The sequence below is a fragment of the Salvelinus alpinus genome, chromosome 31 (assembly GCF_045679555.1).
Source record: "Salvelinus alpinus chromosome 31, SLU_Salpinus.1, whole genome shotgun sequence".
NCBI classification, from domain to species: domain Eukaryota; kingdom Metazoa; phylum Chordata; class Actinopteri; order Salmoniformes; family Salmonidae; genus Salvelinus; species Salvelinus alpinus.
Genome location: NC_092116.1, coordinates 26232405 through 26252404, shown reverse-complemented (window position 1 = coordinate 26252404; position 20000 = coordinate 26232405). Strand labels below are relative to the sequence as shown.

The following is a 20000-nucleotide window of genomic DNA, read 5'->3' as shown; positions in this document are numbered from 1 at the left end:
GTGAATAGAGGGGATATGGTAGTGCCAGTAGTGTGAATAGAGGGGATATGGTAATGCCAGTAGTGTGAATAGAGGGGATATGGTAATGCCAGTAGTGTGAATAGAGGTGATATGGTAATGCCAGCAGTGTGAATAGAGGTGATATGGTAATGCCAGTAGTGTGAATAGAGGGGATATGGTAATGCCAGTAGTGTGAATATAGGGGATATGGTAATGCCAGTAGTGTGAATAGAGGGGATATGGTAATGCCAGTAGTGTGAATAGAGGGGGATATGGTAATGTTCTTCCTGCCAGTAGTGTGAATAGAGGGGATATGGTAATGCCAGTAGTGTGATTAGAGGGGGATATGGTAATGCCAGAAGTGTGAATAGAGGGGATATGGTAATGCCAGTAGTGTGAATAGAGGGGATATGGTAATGCCAGTAGTGTGAATAGAGGGGATATGGTAATGCCAGTAGTGTGAATAGAGGGGATATGGTAATGCCAGTAGTGTGAATAGAGGGGATATGGTAATGCCAGTAGTGTGAATAGAGGGGATATGGTAATGCCAGTAGTGTGAATAGAGGGGATATGGTAATGCCAGTAGTGTGAATAGAGGGGATATGGTAATGCCAGTAGTGTGAATAGAGGTGATATGGTAATGCCAGTTGTGTGAATAGAGGGGATATGGTAATGCCAGTAGTGTGAATAGAGGTGATATGGTAATGCCAGTAGTGTGAATAGAGGGGATATGGTAATGCCAGTAGTGTGAATAGAGGGGATATGGTAATGCAAGTAGTGTGAATAGAGGGGATATGGTAATGCCAGTAGTGTGAATAGAGGGGGATATGGTAATGTTCTTCCTGCCAGTAGTGTGAATAGAGGGGATATGGTAATGCCAGTAGTGTGATTAGAGGGGGATATGGTAATGCCAGTAGTGTGAATAGAGGGGATATGGTAATGCCAGTAGTGTGAATAGAGGGGATATGGTAGTGCCAGTAGTGTGAATAGAGGGGATATGGTAATGCCAGTAGTGTGAATAGAGGGGATATGGTAATGCCAGTAGTGTGAATAGAGGTGATATGGTAATGCCAGCAGTGTGAATAGAGGTGATATGGTAATGCCAGTAGTGTGAATAGAGGGGATATGGTAATGCCAGTAGTGTGAATATAGGGGATATGGTAATGCCAGTAGTGTGAATAGAGGGGATATGGTAATGCCAGTAGTGTGAATAGAGGGGGATATGGTAATGTTCTTCCTGCCAGTAGTGTGAATAGAGGGGATATGGTAATGCCAGTAGTGTGATTAGAGGGGGATATGGTAATGCCAGAAGTGTGAATAGAGGGGATATGGTAATGCCAGTAGTGTGAATAGAGGGGATATGGTAATGCCAGTAGTGTGAATAGAGGGGATATGGTAATGCCAGTATTGTGAATAGAGGGGATATGGTAATGCCAGTAGTGTGAATAGAGGGGATATGGTAATGCCAGTAGTGTGAATAGAGGGGATATGGTAATGCCAGTAGTGTGAATAGAGGGGATATGGTAATGCCAGTAGTGTGAATAGAGGGGATATGGTAATGCCAGTAGTGTGAATAGAGGGGATATGGTAATGCCAGTAGTGTGAATAGAGGGGGTATGGTAATGCCAGTAGTGTGAATAGAGGGGATATGGTAATGCCAGTAGTGTGAATAGAGGGGATATGGTAATGCCAGTAGTGTGAATAGAGGGGATATGGTAATGCCAGTAGTGTGAATAGAGGGGATATGGTAATGCCAGTAGTGTGAATAGAGGGGATATGGTAATGCCAGTTGTGTGAATAGAGGGGATATGGTAATGCCTGTAGTGTGAATAGAGGGGGATATGGTAATGCCATTAGTGTGAATAGAGGTGATATGGTAATGCCAGTAGTGTGAATAGAGGGGATATGGTAATGCCAGTAGTGTGAATAGAGGTGATATGGTAATGCCAGTAGTGTGAATAGAGGGGATATGGTAATGCCAGTAGTGTGAATAGAGGGGATATGGTAATGACAGTAGTGTGATTAGAGGGGGATATGGTAATGCCAGTAGTGTGAATAGAGGGGATATGGTAATGCCAGTAGTGTGAATAGAGGGGATATGGTAATGCCAGTAGTGTGAATAGAGGGGATATGGTAATGCCAGTAGTGTGAATAGAGGGGATATGGTAATGCCAGTAGTGTGAATAGAGGTGATATGGTAATGCCAGTAGTGTGAATAGAGGTGATATGGTAATGCCAGTAGTGTGAATAGAGGGGATATGGTAATGCCAGTAGTGTGAATAGAGGGGATATGGTAATGCCAGTAGTGTGAATAGAGGGGATATGGTAATGCCAGTAGTGTGAATAGAGGGGGATATGGTAATGTTCTTCCTGCCAGTAGTGTGAATAGAGGGGATATGGTAATGCCAGTAGTGTGATTAGAGGGGGATATGGTAATGCCAGAAGTGTGAATAGAGGGGATATGGTAATGCCAGTAGTGTGAATAGAGGGGATATGGTAATGCCAGTAGTGTGAATAGAGGGGATATGGTAATGCCAGTAGTGTGAATAGAGGGGGATATGGTAATGTTCTTCCTGCCAGTAGTGTGAATAGAGGGGATATGGTAATGCCAGTAGTGTGATTAGAGGGGGATATGGTAATGCCAGAAGTGTGAATAGAGGGGATATGGTAATGCCAGTAGTGTGAATAGAGGGGATATGGTAATGCCAGTAGTGTGAATAGAGGGGATATGGTAATGCCAGTAGTGTGAATAGAGGGGATATGGTAATGCCAGTAGTGTGAATAGAGGGGATATGGTAATGCCAGTAGTGTGAATAGAGGGGATATGGTAATGCCAGTAGTGTGAATAGAGGGGGATATGGTAATGTTCTTCCTGCCAGTAGTGTGAATAGAGGGGATATGGTAATGCCAGTAGTGTGATTAGAGGGGGATATGGTAATGCCAGAAGTGTGAATAGAGGGGATATGGTAATGCCAGTAGTGTGAATAGAGGGGATATGGTAATGCCAGTAGTGTGAATAGATGGGATATGGTAATGCCAGTAGTGTGAATAGAGGGGATATGGTAATGCCAGTAGTGTGAATAGAGGGGATATGGTAATGCCAGTAGTGTGAATAGAGGGGATATGGTAATTCCAGTAGTGTGAATAGAGGGGATATGGTAATGCCAGTATTGTGAATAGAGGGGATATGGTAATGCCAGTAGTGTGAATAGAGGGGATATGGTAATGCCAGTAGTGTGAATAGAGGGGATATGGTAATGCCAGTAGTGTGAATAGAGGGGATATGGTAATGCCAGTAGTGTGAATAGAGGGGGATATGGTAATGCCAGTAGTGTGAATAGAGGGGATATGGTAATGCCAGTAGTGTGAATAGAGGGGATATGGTAATGCCAGTAGTGTGAATAGAGGGGATATGGTAATGCCAGTAGTGTGAATAGAGGGGATATGGTAATGCTAGTAGTGTGAATAGATGGGATATGGTAATGCCAGTATTGTGAATAGAGGGGATATGGTAATGTTCTTCCTGCCAGTAGTGTGAATAGAGGGGATATGGTAATGCCAGTAGTGTGAATAGAAGGGATATGGTAATGCCAGTAGTGTGAATAGAGGGGATATGGTAATGCCAGTAGTGTGATTAGAGGGGGATATGGTAATGCCAGTAGTGTGAATAGAGGGGGATATGGTAATGCCAGTAGTGTGATTAGAGGGGGATATGGTAATGCCAGTAGTGTGAATAGAGGGGGATATGGTAATGCCAGTGATGTGAATAGAGGGGGATATGGTAATGCCAGTAGTGTGAATAGAGGGGGATATGGTAATGCCAGTAGTGTGAATAGAGGGGGATATGGTAATGCCAGTAGTGTGAATAGAGGGGGATATGGTAATGCCAGTAGTGTGAATAGAGGGGGATATGGTAATGCCAGTGATGTGAATAGAGGGGGATATGGTTATGCCTAAGTAGGTGATTTGTTTCTTCACTGGGATCATGGGTGGTAGTTGCTCTCTTCCCATAGCTGAATTAAGAAGTAGTAGAGCTGAGTTAGACCAGTTGGTCTTGTAACCAGACCAAGAGCTGAAGGCTGTGAAAACAGACATGATTGGCTGGAGGGATTTCTGATTTGCGAGGTAGAGCAGCAGTATGTCATCTGCATACAGAGAAATTGCTTGTTCAGTGTGTTTGATTTTGATATGTGAGGAGGCCGAATTTTGACGTAGAATTTGTGCCAGCGTTTCAAGAGAGAGAGAGAAAATATCATTGAGGAGGCGGAACAACCTTGTTTATATCCTGGTTGTATAGTAAATAGATTAGAATGGGTAGTGCCTGTAGGTTTACATCCTGGTTATATAGTAAATAGATTAGAATGGGTAGTGCCTGTATGTTTACATGCTGGTTGTATAGTAAATGGATTAGAATGGGTAGTGCCTGTAGATATACATCCTGGTTGTATAGTAAATGGATTAGAATGGGTAGTGCCTGTAGGTTTACATCCTGGTTATATAGTAAATGGATTAGAATGGGTAGTGCCTGTAGATATACATCCTGGTTGTATAGTAAATGGATTAGAATGGGTAGTGCCTGTAGGTTTACATCCTGGTTGTATAGTAAATGGATTAGAATGGGTAGTGCCTGTAGGTTTACATCCTGGTTATATAGTAAATGGATTAGAATGGGTAGTGCCTGTAGGTTTACATCCTGGTTGTATAGTAAATGTATTAGAATGGGTAGTGCCTGTAGATATACATTGTGGTTATATGGTAAATAGACAAAATAAGTAGACATGTGTTAAAGCACTGCGCTGAACAATTGGCTGGTGTTTTTACAGACATTTTCCAATCCTCACTCGACCAGCAACACGTGCCAGTTTTGTGGAAAAACTCAATAATTATACAAATTCCTAAAGCATCTAATCCCTCTGTGCTGAATGACTACCATTTATCTAATCCCTCTGTGCTGAATGTCGCCTTGACATCCTTAGTAATGAAATGCCTTGAGAAACTAGTGAAAAGTCATATTCTCAGCGTCAACCAGAAGCTTCTCGACCCATTTCAGTTTGCCTATCAGCCTAGCAGAGGAGTTGATGATGCCATTCTTCCCCTCCTTAACATGGTCTATAGACATCTAGAGGGTGTACTCTCCTTAACATGGTCTATAGACATCTAGAGGGTGCCAAATCCCATGTCAGGGTTCTGTTTGTTGACTTTTCTTCTGCCTTCAACACCATCCAGCCTTACATTCTGGCACAGAGACTCATTCGGGACTTCACCTTAGATGGGGGGCTGGTTTTGTGGCTGTTGAACTTCCTGAGCCAACGCTCACAGCGAGTCAAAATAGGTCCCCACGTGTCGGACATACACAACACCAACACAGGCTCTCCTCAGGGATGTGTTTTGTCCCCACTTCTGTACATCTTGTACACTAATAGTTGTACTAGTTCCCATCCTGACAGACACCTTGTTAAGGTCGCTGATGACACTGCCTTGATCAGCCTGTTGCATGATGACGAGGAACATCATGGCCCAGTCCTAGATGACTTTGTAGAGTGGTGTGAGGAATCACACTTGGTCCTCAATACCAACAAGACCAAAGAGATGTGCATAGACTTCAGGAAGTGTACAACACCTACCTCTGCAACATCTATCAGAGGTCAGAACATAGAGATTGTAGAGGAATACAAATACATGGGTGTCCTCTTGGACAATAAGCTTCAGTGGAGTAAATGTACAGACCTGATCTACAAAGAGCCAACAGAGACTGTACTTTCTCAAAAAGCTGGAACATTTTAATGTAGACTGTACTATACTGACTCTCTTTTACAAATCTTTCATTGAGAGTATTTTAACTTTTTGTATTGTTTGTTGGTTTGGCAATGCCACTGTCAGCCAGAGAAATATGCTGAGAAGGATTATCACCACAGCAAGCAAGGTACTTGGAGACAAACAGACAGGCCTGGATGAGATCTTTAAGGTCAGGACCCTCCGCAAGGCTCACAAAATAATTTTAGACCCAAGCCAAGTCTGTCAAGGTAGGCACTAATTTAAGTTTGTTTTGCTTGACTTAGTATGCAAGGGGAGAACGTGAGTCACCCACTTTCAGTAACATGCACTTGACTTTCTTTTGAGAAATGGTTAGGGTACCCAGACTTTGAGCTACTCCCCTCTGGGCGCAGGTATAGGGCACCCCTCAGCAGGAAAAACACAACTAGACAATCATTTGTGCCAGGTGTGATATTCCTCCTAAATAGCTTGGGCTAATATTCCTATACACCCAGTAAGACCAGCAGGATAATGTTCCTATCCACCCAGTAAGGCCAGCAGGCTAATGTTCCTATAGACCCAGTAAGGCCAGCAGGCTAATGTTCCTATCCACTCAGTAAGGCCAGCAGGCTAATGTTCCTATCCACTCAGTAAGACCAGCAGGCTAATGTTCCTATCCACTCAGTAAGGCCAGCAGGCTAATGTTCCTATTGACCCAGTAAGGCCAGCAGGCTAATGTTCCTATCCACCCAGTAAGACCAGCAGGCTAATGTTCCTATCCACTCAATAAGGCCAGCAGGCTAATGTTCCTATCCACCCAGTAAGGCCAGCAGGCTAATGTTCCTATCCACCCAGTAAGGCCAGCAGGCTAATGTTCCTATCGACCCAGTAAGACCAGCAGGCTAATGTTCCTATCCACCCAGTAAGGCCAGCAGGCTAATGTTCCTATCCACCCAGTAAGGCCAGCAGGCTAATGTTCCTATCCACTCAATAAGGCCAGCAGGCTAATGTTCCTATCCACCCAGTAAGGCCAGCAGGCTAATGTTCCTATCCACCCAGTAAGACCAGCAGGCTAATGTTCCTATCGACCCAGTAAGACCAGCAGGCTAATGTTCCTATCCACCCAGTAAGACCAGCAGGCTAATGTTCCTATCTACCCAGTAAGGGCAGCAGGCTAATGTTCCTATCCACCCAGTAAGACCAGCAGGCTAATGTTCCTATCGACCCAGTAAGACCAGCAGGCTAATGTTCCTATCCACCCAGTAAGACCAGCAGGCTAATGTTCCTATCCACCCAGTAAGACCAGCAGGCTAATGTTCCTATCCACCCAGTAAGGCCAGCAGGCTAATGTTCCTATCCACTCAGTAAGACCAGCAGGCTAATGTTCCTATCCACCCAGTAAGACCAGCAGGCTAATGTTCCTATCGACCCAGTAAGACCAGCAGGCTAATGTTCCTATCCACCCAGTAAGACCAGCAGGCTAATGTTCCTATCCACCCAGTAAGACCAGCAGGCTAATGTTCCTATCCACCCAGTAAGGCCAGCAGGCTAATGTTCCTATCCACTCAGTAAGACCAGCAGGATAATGTTCCTATCCACCCAGTAAGGCCAGCAGGCTAATGTTCCTATCCACTCAGTAAGGCCAGCAGACTAATGTTCCTATTGACCCAGTAAGACCAGCAGGCTAATGTTCCTATCCACCCAGTAAGGCCAGCAGGCTAATGTTCCTATAGACTCAGTAAGGCCAGCAGGCTAATGTTCCTATCCACCCAGTAAGACCAGCAGACTAATGTTCCTATCCACCCAGTAAGACCAGCAGGCTAATGTTCCTTTCCACCCAGTAAGGCCAGCAGGACAATATTCCTATCCACCCAGTAAGACCAGCAGGCTAATGTTCCTATCCACTCAGTAAGACCAGCAGGCTAATGTTCATATTGACCCAGTAAGGCCAGCAGGCTAATGTTCCTATCCACTCAGTAAGACCAGCAGGCTAATGTTCCTATCGACCCAGTAAGACCAGCAGGCTAATGTTCCTATCCAGGATGTATACCTATAGTGCCTGTAGGTTTACATCCTGGTTGTATAGTAAATGGATTAGAATGGGTAGTGCCTGTAGATATACATCCTGGTTGTATAGTAAATGGATTAGAATGGGTAGTGCCTGTAGGTTTACATCCTGGTTGTATAGTAAATGGATTAGAATGGGTAGTGCCTGTAGGTTTACATCCTGGTTGTATAGTAAATGTATTAGAATGGGTAGTGCCTGTAGGTTTACATCCTGGTTGTATAGTAAATGTATTAGAATGGGTAGTGCCTGTAGATATACATCCTGGTTGTATAGTAAATGGATTAGAATCGGTAGTGCCTGTAGGTTTACATCCTGGTTATATAGTAAATGGATTAGAATGGGTAGTGCCTGTAGATATACATCCTGGTTGTATAGTAAATGGATTAGAATGGGTAGTGCCTGTAGATATACATCCTGGTTGTATAGTAAATGGATTAGAATGGGTAGTGCCTGTAGATATACATCCTGGTTGTATAGTAAATGGATTAGAATGGGTAGTGCCTGTAGGTTTACATCCTGGTTGTATAGTAAATGGATTAGAATGGGTAGTGCCTGTAGGTTTACATCCTGGTTGTATAGTAAATGTATTAGAATGGGTAGTGCCTGTAGGTTTACATCCTGGTTGTATAGTAAATGGATTAGAATGGGTAGTGCCTGTAGATATAATAGAAGAAAGATTCACATACATGGTGTGGATCACATGTATAAATCTAGCCCCAACACCAAAAATGTTCAAGAACAAGCCATAAATATTCCCCCACTAAGCGGTCAGAGGCGTTCTCTGCATCTAATGATAACACATCACACGTTGGGTTATCAAGACCGGAAGCCTCAGCAACCACATGGAACAGGCGGAGCACGTTATGGGCTTCCTGACGACCCTAATAAACCCTGTTTGATCAGGATGTATGAGCTTCTTTAATAACTTTCTCTAGGCGCATGGCTACAACTTTGGCACACGTGTACATTTCTGTTCCGATTAAACTGACTGGCCGAAAATTAGCACAGTTTGTGAGGTGTTTTCCTTTCTTAGGGGTTAGGGATATAATAGCTGTGTTGATGTCTCTGTGTAATTGTCCTTTTTCAACAGCAATGTTAAGCAAGTCAAGAATAACTGGTCTTAACTCATCCCAACAGTTGAGAATGAGTTCAGGAGGTATTCCATCAATACCAGGCGTATAATCTTTCTTCTGATTTAAACGAGCAGCTTTCAGTTCAGATAAAGTGACAGTTTACTCTAATAAAACGGTTTCTTCTTGAGAGAGTTTGGGCAACGTAAGATCAGATATCAGTCCCTTAATAGAAGATCCGATCAGCTGTGTTGGTGGTGTAGTTTCCTCAACAGGGCCGTGTTGATGGTGTAGTTTCCTCAACAGGACCGTGTTGACGGTGTAGATTCCTCAACACGGCCATGTGAACTGTAGCACCACTAAGGGGCTAGGCTCCCCTTTAAAATAATATGTTTATCGTACTCTCTGCATAACGAATTCTGCTCTAACGTCAACAACAGGTTGTTAACTTCCAGTCTATTTGTTTTTAACTTAAATTCTCTCTCTGTTGAATAGTTGTTTTTAACAGAGTCTTCCAGCATTTTCCCAATGATTTTCCAATTCACTGATATTCTGAAGTCTTAATTTTCTGTTATATTTTTCCATCCTGACCAAGTCTTAAGCCTCATATAACATATACTTGACAGCCAAACCCTATTTTTGGGCTGCCACATAGCGCCTCGTACAGACAACATAGTTGATTTGCTACTGATTGCTCGGACGTGTGTTAGGTGTTGGCTGTGTACTAAGTGATGGTTGTAGCTTCAGAGAGGAATGTCACATTGAACTCAAACACAAATTTAGCATTTGTTAATTTGGGTGGTGAAGTTTTTCCCAACGCTCCCATCAGTGAACATGTTTTGTGAACATGTGCGTGCACGCACGCACGCACGCACGCACGCACGCACGCACGCACACACACACACACACACACACACACACACACACACACACACACACACACACACACACACACACACACACACACGCGCGCGCGCACACACACACACACACACACACACACACACACACACACACACACACACACACACACACACACACACACACACACACACACACACACACACACACACACACACACACACACACACACACACACACACAGTCACTTTTCAGCCCTGTTTACATGTATATCCACCTATTGTTAGTATTGTTGGTGCTGCTACCAGCCACTTTCTCCTAATCCTACAAGTACTTACTGTATCTAAATCAAATCAAATCAAATCAAATTTTATTAGTCACATACACATGGTTAGCAGATGTTAATGCGAGTGTAGCGAAATGCTTGTGCTTCTAGTTCCGACAATGCAGTAATAACCAACAAGTAATCTAACCTAACAATTCCACAACTACTACCTTATACACACACAAGTGTAAAGGGATAAAGAATATGTACATAAAGATATATGAATGAGTGGTGGTACAGAACGGCATAGGCAAGATGCAGTAGATGGTATAGAGTACGGTATATACATATGAGATGAGTACTGTAGGGTATGTAAACATAAAGTGGCATAGTTTAAAGTGGCTAGTGGTACATGTATTACATAAAGATGGCAAGATGCAGTAGATGATATAGAGTACAGTATATACATATGAGATGGGTAATGTAGGGTATGTAAACATTATATTAAGTGGCATTGTTTAAAGTGGCTAGTGGTACATTTTTACATAGTTTCCATCAATTCCCATTTTTGAAGTGGCTGGAGTTGAGTCAGTATGTTGGCAGCGGCCGCTAAATGTTAGTGGTGGCTGTTTAACAGTCTGATGGCCTTGAGATAGAAGCTGTTTTTCAGTCTCTCGGTCCCTGCTTTGATGCACCTGTACTGACCTCGCCTTCTGGATGATAGCGGGGTGAACAGGCAGTGGCTTGGGTGGTTGTTGTCCTTGATGATCTTTATGGCCTTCCTGTGACATCGGGTGGTGTAGGTGTCCTGGAGGGCAGGTAGTTTGCCCCCGGTGATGCGTTCTGCAGACCTCACTACCCTCTGGAGAGCCTTACGGTTGTGGGCGGAGCAGTTGCCGTACCAGGCGGTGATACAGCCCGACAGGATGCTCTCGATTGTGCATCTGTAGAAGTTTGTGAGTGCTTTTGGTGACAAGCCGAATTTCTTCAGCCTCCTGAGGTTGAAGAGGCGCTGCTGCGCCTTCTTCACGACGCTGTCTGTGTGGGTGGACCAATTCAGTTTGTCCGTGATGTGTACACCGAGGAACTTAAAACTTTCCACCTTCTCCACTACTGACCCGTCGATGTGGATAGGGGGGTGCTCCCTCTGCTGTTTCCTGAAGTCCACAATCATCTCCTTTGTTTTGTTGACGTTGAGTGTGAGGTTATTTTCCTGACACCACACTCCGAGGGCCCTCACCTCCTCCCTGTAGGCCGTCTCGTCGTTGTTGGTAATCAAGCCTACCACTGTAGTGTCATCCGCAAACTTGATGATTGAGTTGGAGGCGTGCATGGCCACGCAGTCGTGGGTGAACAGGGAGTACAGGAGAGGGCTCAGAACGCACCCTTGTGGGGCCCCAGTGTTGAGGATCAGCGGGGTGGAGATGTTGTTACCTACCCTCACCACCTGGGGGCGGCCCGTCAGGAAGTCCAGGACCCAGTTGCACAGGGCGGGGTCGAGACCCAGGGTCTCGAGCTTGATGACGAGTTTGGAGGGTACTATGGTGTTAAATGCTGAGCTGTAATCGATGAACAGCATTCTCACATGGGTATTCCTCTTGTCCAGATGGGTTAGGGCAGTGTGCAGTGTGGTTGCGATTGCGTCGTCTGTGGACCTATTGGGTCGGTAAGCAAATTGGAGTGGGTCTAGGGTGTCCGGTAGGGTGGAGGTGATATGGTCCTTGACTAGTCTCTCAAAGCACTTCATGATGACGGAAGTGAGTGCTACGGGGCGGTAGTCGTTTAGCTCAGTTACCTTAGCTTTCTTGGGAACAGGAACAATGGTGGCCCTCTTGAAGCATGTGGGAACAGCAGACTGGGATAAGGATTGATTGAATATGTCCGTAAACACACCAGCCAGCTGGTCTGCGCATGCTCTGAGGACGCGGCTGGGAATGCCGTCTGGGCCTGCAGCCTTGCGAGGGTTAACACGTTTAAATGTTTTACTCACCTCGGCTGCAGTGAAGGAGAGCCCGCAGGTTTTGGTAGGGGGCCGTGTCAGTGGCACTGTATTGTCCTCAAAGCGGGCAAAAAAGTTGTTTAGCCTGTCTGGGAGCAAGACATCCTGGTCCGCGACGGGGCTGGTTTTCTTTTTGTAATCCGTGATTGACTGTAGACCCCGCCACATACCTCTTGTGTCTGAGCTGTTGAATTGCGACTCGATTTTGTCTCTGTACTGGGACTTAGCCTGTTTGATTGCCTTGCGGAGAGAATAGCTACACTGTTTGTATTCGGTCATGCTTCCGGTCATCTTGCCCTGGTTAAAAGCAGTGGTTCGCGCTTTCAGTTTCACGCGAATGCTGCCGTCAATCCACGGTTTCTGGTTTGGGAATGTTTTAATCGTTGCTGTGGGTACGACATCGTCAATGCACTTCCTAATGAACTCGCTCACCGAATCAGCATATTCGTCAATATTGTTGTTGGACGCAATGCGGAACATATTCCAATCCGCGTGATCGAAGCAGTCTTGAAGCGTGGAATCAGATTGGTCGGACCAGCGTTGAACAGACCTGAGCGCGGGAGCTTGTTGTTTTAGTTTCTGTTTGTAGGCTGGAATCAACAAAATGGAGTCGTGGTCAGCTTTTCCGAAAGGGGGGCGGGGGAGGGCCTTATATGCGTCTTGGAAATTAGTATAACAATGATCTAGGGTTTTTCCAGCCCTGGTAGCACAATCGATATGCTGATAGAATTTAGGGAGTTTTGTTTTTAGATTAGCCTTGTTAAAATCCCCAGCTACGATGAATGCAGCCTCAGGGTGTGTGGTTTCCAGTTTACAAAGAGTCAGATAAAGTTCGTTCAGGGCCATCGATGTGTCTGCTTGGGGGGGAATATATACGGCTGTGATTATAATTGAAGAGAATTCTCTTGGTAGATAATGCGGTCGACATTTGATTGTGAGGAGTTCTAGATCAGGTGAACAGAATGACTTGAGTTCCTGTGTGTTGTTATGATGATCACACCACGTCTCGTTAATCATAAGGCATACCCCCCCGCCCCTCTTCTTACCAGAAAGATGTTTGTTTCTGTCGGCGCGATGCATGAAGAAACCAGCTGGCTGCACCGACTCCGTTAGCGTCTCTTGAGTTAGCCATGTTTCCGTGAAGCAGAGCACGTTGCAATCCCTGATGTCTCTCTGGAATGCTACCCGTGCTCGGATTTCATCAACCTTATTGTCAAGAGACTGGACATTGGCGAGTAGTATGCTAGGGAGTGGAGCGCGATGTGCCCGTCTCCGAAGCCTGACCAGGAGACCGCCTCGTTTGCCCCTTTTACGGCGTCGCACAGGGTCGCCGGCTGGGATCAGATCCATTGTATTGGGTGGAAGGCAAAACACTGGATCCGTTTCGGGAAAGTCATATTCCTGGTAGGAACGATGATGAGTTGACGTTAATCGTATATTCAGTAGTTCCTCCCGACTGTATGTAATGAAACCTAAGATTACCTGGGGTACCGATGTAAGAAATAACACATAAAAAAACAAAATACTGCATATTTTCCAAGGAACGCGAAGCGAGGCGGCCATCTCGTGTCGGCGCCGGATGTTATAGGAGAGTAACCACATGGTACATTTGCTACTGGCTCTAATCCTGTATCCTGCTTCCTCTCTTATTTCCTATTTCTCATGTTTTCCTTATTATATATATATATATATACAAAAGTATGTGGACACCCCTTCAAATTTGTTGATTTGGCTATTTCAGACACACCCGTTGCTGACAGGTGTCATAAAACGAGCACACAGCCATGCAATCTCCATAGACAAACATTGGCATTAGAATGGCCTTACTGAAGAGCTCAGTGACTTTCAACGTGGCACCGTCATAGGATGCCACCTTCACAACAAGTCAGTTTGTCAAATTTCTGCCCTGCTAGAACTGTTTGTCGGGAGCTTCATGAAATGGCTTTCTATGGCCAAGCGGTCGCACACAAGCCCAAGATCACCATGGCAATGCCAAGCGTTGGCTGGAGTGGTGTAAAGCTCGCCACCATTGGACTCTGGAGCAGTGGAAACACGTTCTTTGGAGTGATGAATCACACTTCACCATCTGGCAGTCCAACGGATTAATGTGGGTTTGACGGATGCCAGGAGAACACTACCTGCCCCAATGCATAGTGCCAACTGTAAAGTTTGGTGGAGGAGGAATTATGATCTGGGGCTATTTTTCATGGTTTGGGCCACTTAGTTCCAGTAAAGGGAAATCTTAACGCTACAGCATACAATGACATTCTAGACGATTCTGTGCTTCCAACTTCGTGGCAACAGTTTGGGGAAGGCCCTTTCCTGTATCAGCATGACAATGCCCCCTTGCACAAAGCCAGGTCCATACAGAAAAGGTTCATCGAGATCGGTGTGGAAGAACTTGACTGACCTGCACAGAGCCCTGACCTCAACCCCATCGAACACCTTTGGGATGAATTGAAACGCCAATTGCGAGCCAGGTCTAATCGCACAACATCAGTACCCGACCTCACTAATCCTCTTGTGGCTGAAGGGAAGCAAGTCCCCGCAGCAATGTTCCAGTATCTATAGGAAAGCCTTCCACATCAAGCCGTCTCAGAAGAGTGGAGGCTGTTACAGCAGCAAAGGGGGGGACCAACTCCATATTAATGGCCAGATGTTCGGTGTCCACATACTTTTGGACATGAAGTGTATATACTGTATATTCTGTATAGCTTTCACTGTACTTGTGCATGTGACAATAAAACTTGAACACACACACACACACACACACACACACACACACACACACACACACACACACACACACACACACACACACACACACACACACACACACACACACACACACCCCTCTGGCCCTGGGTCCTATCAGTCCCAAACTCCCTATTGGCCAGTTATCTGTCACCTCAGGAAACAGGAAACGGTTTGAGAGGAAGAGAAGAGCAGCGCTGAGGAGGAGGAGGAGGAGGGGAGGGAAGGGGGTAGGATGGGGGAAGAGAGGGGGAGACAGGAGGGGAGGGAAGGGGTTAGGATGGGGAAAGAGAGGGGGAGACAGGAGGGGAGGGTGTGAATATAGCCATTACCATTAACTTCTTCTCTTTCTCCGCTTGACGTATTAGAGGAGAATCTCTCTCTCTCTCTCTCTCTCTCTCTCTCTCTCTCTCTCTCTCTCTCTCTCTCTCTCTCTCTCTCGCGCTCTCTCGTGCTCTCTCTCATGCACTCTCACGCTTTCTCAATTCAATTCAAGAGGCTTTCTCTCTCTCTCCCTCTCTCTCTGTCTCACTCTCCCCCTCTCTCTCTCTGTCTCTCTCTCTCTCTCTCCCTCTCTCTCTCTCTCTCTCTCTCTCTCTCTCTCTCTCTCTCTCTCTCTCTCTCTCTCTCTCTCTCTCTCTCTCTCTCTCTCTCTCTCTCTCTCTCTCTGTCTCTATCTCTCTCTCTATCTCTCGTGCTCTCTCCCTCGCTCGCTTGCTCTCTCCCTCTCTCTCTCTCCCTCTATCTCTCCTTCGTTCTTGCTGACACACTCCCAGTTTCAGTCAGTTAATGACTCACAATACTTACCTCAGAGTCTGGGGCGTCTCTCTCTCTTTCTTTCTTTTTTTCTCTCTCTCTTCCCATTCCCACTGGCAGTGGACATGGAGAAGCTGGAAGTTTTGCGGACAAGGTCAGGTAAGGCTGGGAATTTTGGTATTTGGAGCTTGGAGCATCCTAGCAGGAGGAGTAGGGTATGTTTCACGATAAGAAAAGCTTAGGAATGTTAGCTTATTCAAAATCAGCAGACATATGTTTGTCTGTCTGTCTGTCTGTCTGTGTGTGTGTCTGTCTGCATATATGTCTGTCTGCCTGCCTGCCTGTCTGTCTGTCTGTCTGCCTGTCTGTCTGTCTGTCTGTCTGTCTGTCTGTCTGTCTGTCTGTCTGTCTGTCTGTCTGTCTCTGTGTGTGTGTGTGTGTGTGTGTGTGTGTGTGTGTGTGTGTGTGTGTGTGTGTGTGTGTGTGTGTGTGTGTGTGTGTGTGTGTGTGTGTGTGTGTGTGTGTGTGTGTGTGTGTGTGTTGAAGGACTCTGTATGATGAGGGAATACACTCTGTAGTTTGTATCTCTCACCTTGGCATCTTAAACACACGTGTTTTGGTAACCTGGGTTCAGCTGGGGTCATTAACTACCACACACACACACACACACACACACACACACACACACACACACACACACACACACACACACACACACACACACACACACACACACACACACACACACACACACACACACACACACACACACACACACACACGGCGCTGTTTAGACCCTTGGATGAGTAACAGTGTGGGTTTGTTTTCCACCATCACATTCCAACAGTACATTAGAACATTCCATTAGACCCCAGCCATTATGGAATCATTCTGCAAACTGTAAGTATAGTATAGTATAGAACCACAGACCACAGGCTCAGCGTTCACCATGTCATACTGCACTGTGAACAATGTGCCAGGAGTACAACTAGTGTGGCTTATACACACACACACACGGACGCGCACACACACACAAACGCGCGCACACACAAACGCACGCACACATCCTGAAGTTCCCCGTCTCTCTCTCTCCCTTTGTGGTAATTATGGAAATAAATGGAGGAGAAATTAAGGCTCATATAATTTTTATACCAACGAGTTTCTAAATCCAGCCTCCTTTCCCTCCTCTCCTCCTTAGCGTGACAGATATGATGTTGCTGAAGAAAAGAGGAATGAGACAAAGATAGAGAGACAGGGGGCTGAGAGAGGAGGACGGAGAGACAGGGGGCTGAGAGAGGAGGATGGAGAGACAGGAGGCTGAGAGAGGAGGATGAGAGAGAGGAGGATGGAGAGACAGGGGGCTGAGAGAGGAGGAGGGAGAGACAGGGGGCTGAGAGAGGAGGATGAGAGAGAGGAGGATGGAGAGACAGGGGGCTGAGAGAGGAGGATGAGAGAGAGGAGGATGGAGAGACAGGGGGCTGAGAGAGGAGGATGAGAGAGAGGAGGATGGAGAGACAGGGGGCTGAGAGAGGAGGATGAGAGAGAGGAGGATGGAGAGACAGGGGGCTGAGAGAGGAGGATGAGAGAGAGGAGGATGGAGAGACAGGGGGCTGAGAGAGGAGGATGAGAGAGAGGAGGAGGGAGAGACAGGGGGCTGAGAGAGGAGGATGAGAGAGAGGAGGATGAGAGAAAAGGGGATGGAGAGACAGGGGGCTGAGAGAGAGGAGGATGGAGAGACAGGGGGCTGAGAGAGGAGGATGAGAGAGAGGAGGATAAGAGAGAGGGGGATGGAGAGAGAGGAGAATGGAGAGAGAGGAGGATGAGAGAGAGGAGGATGGAGAGAGAGGAGGATGAGAGAGAGGAGGATGGAGAGAGAGGAGAATGGAGAGAGAGGAGGATGAGTGAGAGGGGGATGGAGAGAGAGGAGAATGGAGAGAGAGGGGGATGGAGAGAGAGGAGGATGAGAGAGAGGGGGATGGAGAGAGACAAAGATAGAGAGACAGGGGGCTGAGAGAGGAGGATGAGAGAGAGGAGGATGGAGAGAGAGGAGAATGGAGAGAGAGAGGGGGATGGAGGGAGAGGAGGATAGAGAGAGAGGAGGATGGAGAGAGATGAGAATGGAGAGAAAGGGGGATGGAGAGAGAGGGGGATGGAGAGAGACAAAGATAGAGAGACAGGGGGCTGAGAGAGGGGGATGAGAGAGAGGAGGATGGAGAGAGGAGGATAGAGAGAGAGGGGGATGGAGAGAGAGGAAGATGGAGAGAGAGGAGGATGGAGAGAGAGGGGGATGAGAGGAGGATGGAGAGAGAGGAGGATGGAGAGAGGGGGATGGAGAGAGAGGGGGATGGAGAGAGAGGCGGATGGAGAGAAAGGCGGATGGAGAGAGAGGAGGATGGAGAGAGAGGAGGCTAGAGAGAGAGGGGGTGGGAGAGAGACGAGGATGGAGAGAGAGGAGGATGGAGAGAGAGGAGGATGGAGTGAGAGGGGGATGGAGAGAGACGAGGATGGAGAGAGAGGGGGATGAGAGAAGTGCATAGGAGGAGGTGAATTCAGTTCGTGTGGCTCTGACGTCCACGTGACACTCCTATGTTGTGGCTTTGTCAGTGTAACCAGACCTCTTCCTCCATCTTCTTTCTGAGGTCCCTCGTGGCTTCCCCTGGCTTCTCTATCTGTCTCTCTCTCTCTCTCTCAATTAAATTCAATTCAAGGGGCTTTATTGGCATGGGAAACATGTGTTAACATTGCCAAAGCAAGTGAGGTAGATAATATACAAAAGTGAAATAAACAATAAAAATTAACAGTAAACATTACACATACAGAAGTTTGAGGTAGTATGTACATGTAGATATGGTTAAAGTGACTATGCATATATGATGAACAGAGAGTAGCAGCAGCGTAAAAGAGGGGGTGGTGGGTGGGACACAATGCAGATAGCCCGGTTAGCCAATGTGCGGGAGCACTGGTTGGTCGGCCCAATTGAGGTAGTATGTACATGAATGTATAGTTAAAGTGACTATGCATATATGATAAACAGAGTAGCAGCAGCGTAAAAAGAGGGTTGGGGGGGGGGCACACAGTGATTATGTCTAATAGGACACATGTTCCCTTGAGCAAGGCACTTAACCCTATGTCGTTGTGTCAAAGCAGAATACAACTAGGAAGTGGAGCCAAAACAAACGCATCAGGTCTGGCAGTGGGTCAAGTGGGCGATGATGGAGACTTCCTGATGGATAGTTTGTGTTACTTTGTGTAAATAGAAAGAAAAGATAGACCTCTCTCTCTTTCTTCCTCCTCCCGTCCCCCAGGTTTCTCTCTCTACTGTTTTCTCTTCTCTACCTCTACTATCTCCATTACTCTACTCTATCTGTGTACTTTTTAACCCCTTTTTCATGATATCAAATTGGTAGTTACAGTCTTGTCCCATCGCTGCAACTCCCGTATGGACTTGGGAGAGGTGAAGGTCGAGAGCCATGCATCCTCTGAAACACGACCCTGCCAATCTGCACCGCTTCTTGACACACTGCTCGATTATTCAGGAAGCCAGCCACACTAATGTGTCGGAGGAAACACCGTACAATTGGTGACCGGAGTCAGCTTGCAGGGGCCCGGCCCACCACAAGGAGTCGCTAGAGCGTGATTGGGACAAGGGCATCCTGGCCGGCCAAACCCTAACCTGGACCACACTGGGCCAATTGTGCGCCCCCTCATGAGTCTCCCGGTCGCGACACAGACACTCGGGATCGAACCCGGGTCTGTAGTAATGCCTCTAGCACTGCGATGCAGTGTCTTAGTCCCCTGCGCCACTCGGGAGCCTAAATAATAGTGTCTCTAGGAGCAGACAGAGGCAGGATGGAACCCAAGACGTGTTAATGTCAGTCTCACCACACACACACACACACACACACAAAAACACACACACACACACACACACACACACACACACACACACACACACACACACACACACACACACACACACACACACACACACACACACACACACACACACACACACACACACACACACACACACACACACACACACACACACACACACACACACATAGCTCTCTGCAAAGTAAACCCCTCCTACTTTCCTTTCTGTTCGCCACAGAAAACAAAAAACTGCATTTCTTTCTTTCGTTCTCACTCGTTCCCTCCCTTCGACACTATTACTATTCTCAGCCTCGTGAATGTTGATGTTTCTATTGCCTTGTTGTTACGTGGGACTGAGAGAGACAGAGGTCTAATCTGGTGGTTATCACAGAGAGAGAGATAGAGAGAGCGAGAGAGAGAGAGAGATAGATAGATGTTGATGCATACCATTCCTAAACCTGTTGATGTTCTCACAGTCATTCAAAACTCCATGTTTTCTATCTGTCAGGACGTAACCCTAGAGACATTGAACAGTGCATTCAGAAAGTATTCAGACACCTTGACTTTTTCCACATTTTGCTACGTTATAGCCTTATT

General features: G+C 46.4%; 1 protein-coding gene across 3 annotated transcripts in view; it reads left to right on the top strand.

The window, feature by feature from the left end:
- The window catches only part of LOC139561867 (NHS-like protein 2), a 160955-nt gene that overhangs the window by 85301 nt on the left and 55654 nt on the right, over positions 1–20000 (top strand). Inside the window, exon 1 of one of the 3 annotated variants that reach the window (XM_071379212.1) lies at positions 15328–15686. The exons of the other annotated variants lie outside the window; for them this stretch is intronic. Within the exon in view, the coding sequence (XP_071235313.1) occupies positions 15653–15686 (34 nt within the window). The 5' untranslated portion in view covers positions 15328–15652. Of the gene's footprint in view, positions 1–15327; positions 15687–20000 lie in introns of those variants that run through there. 3 annotated transcript variants of the gene reach the window in all.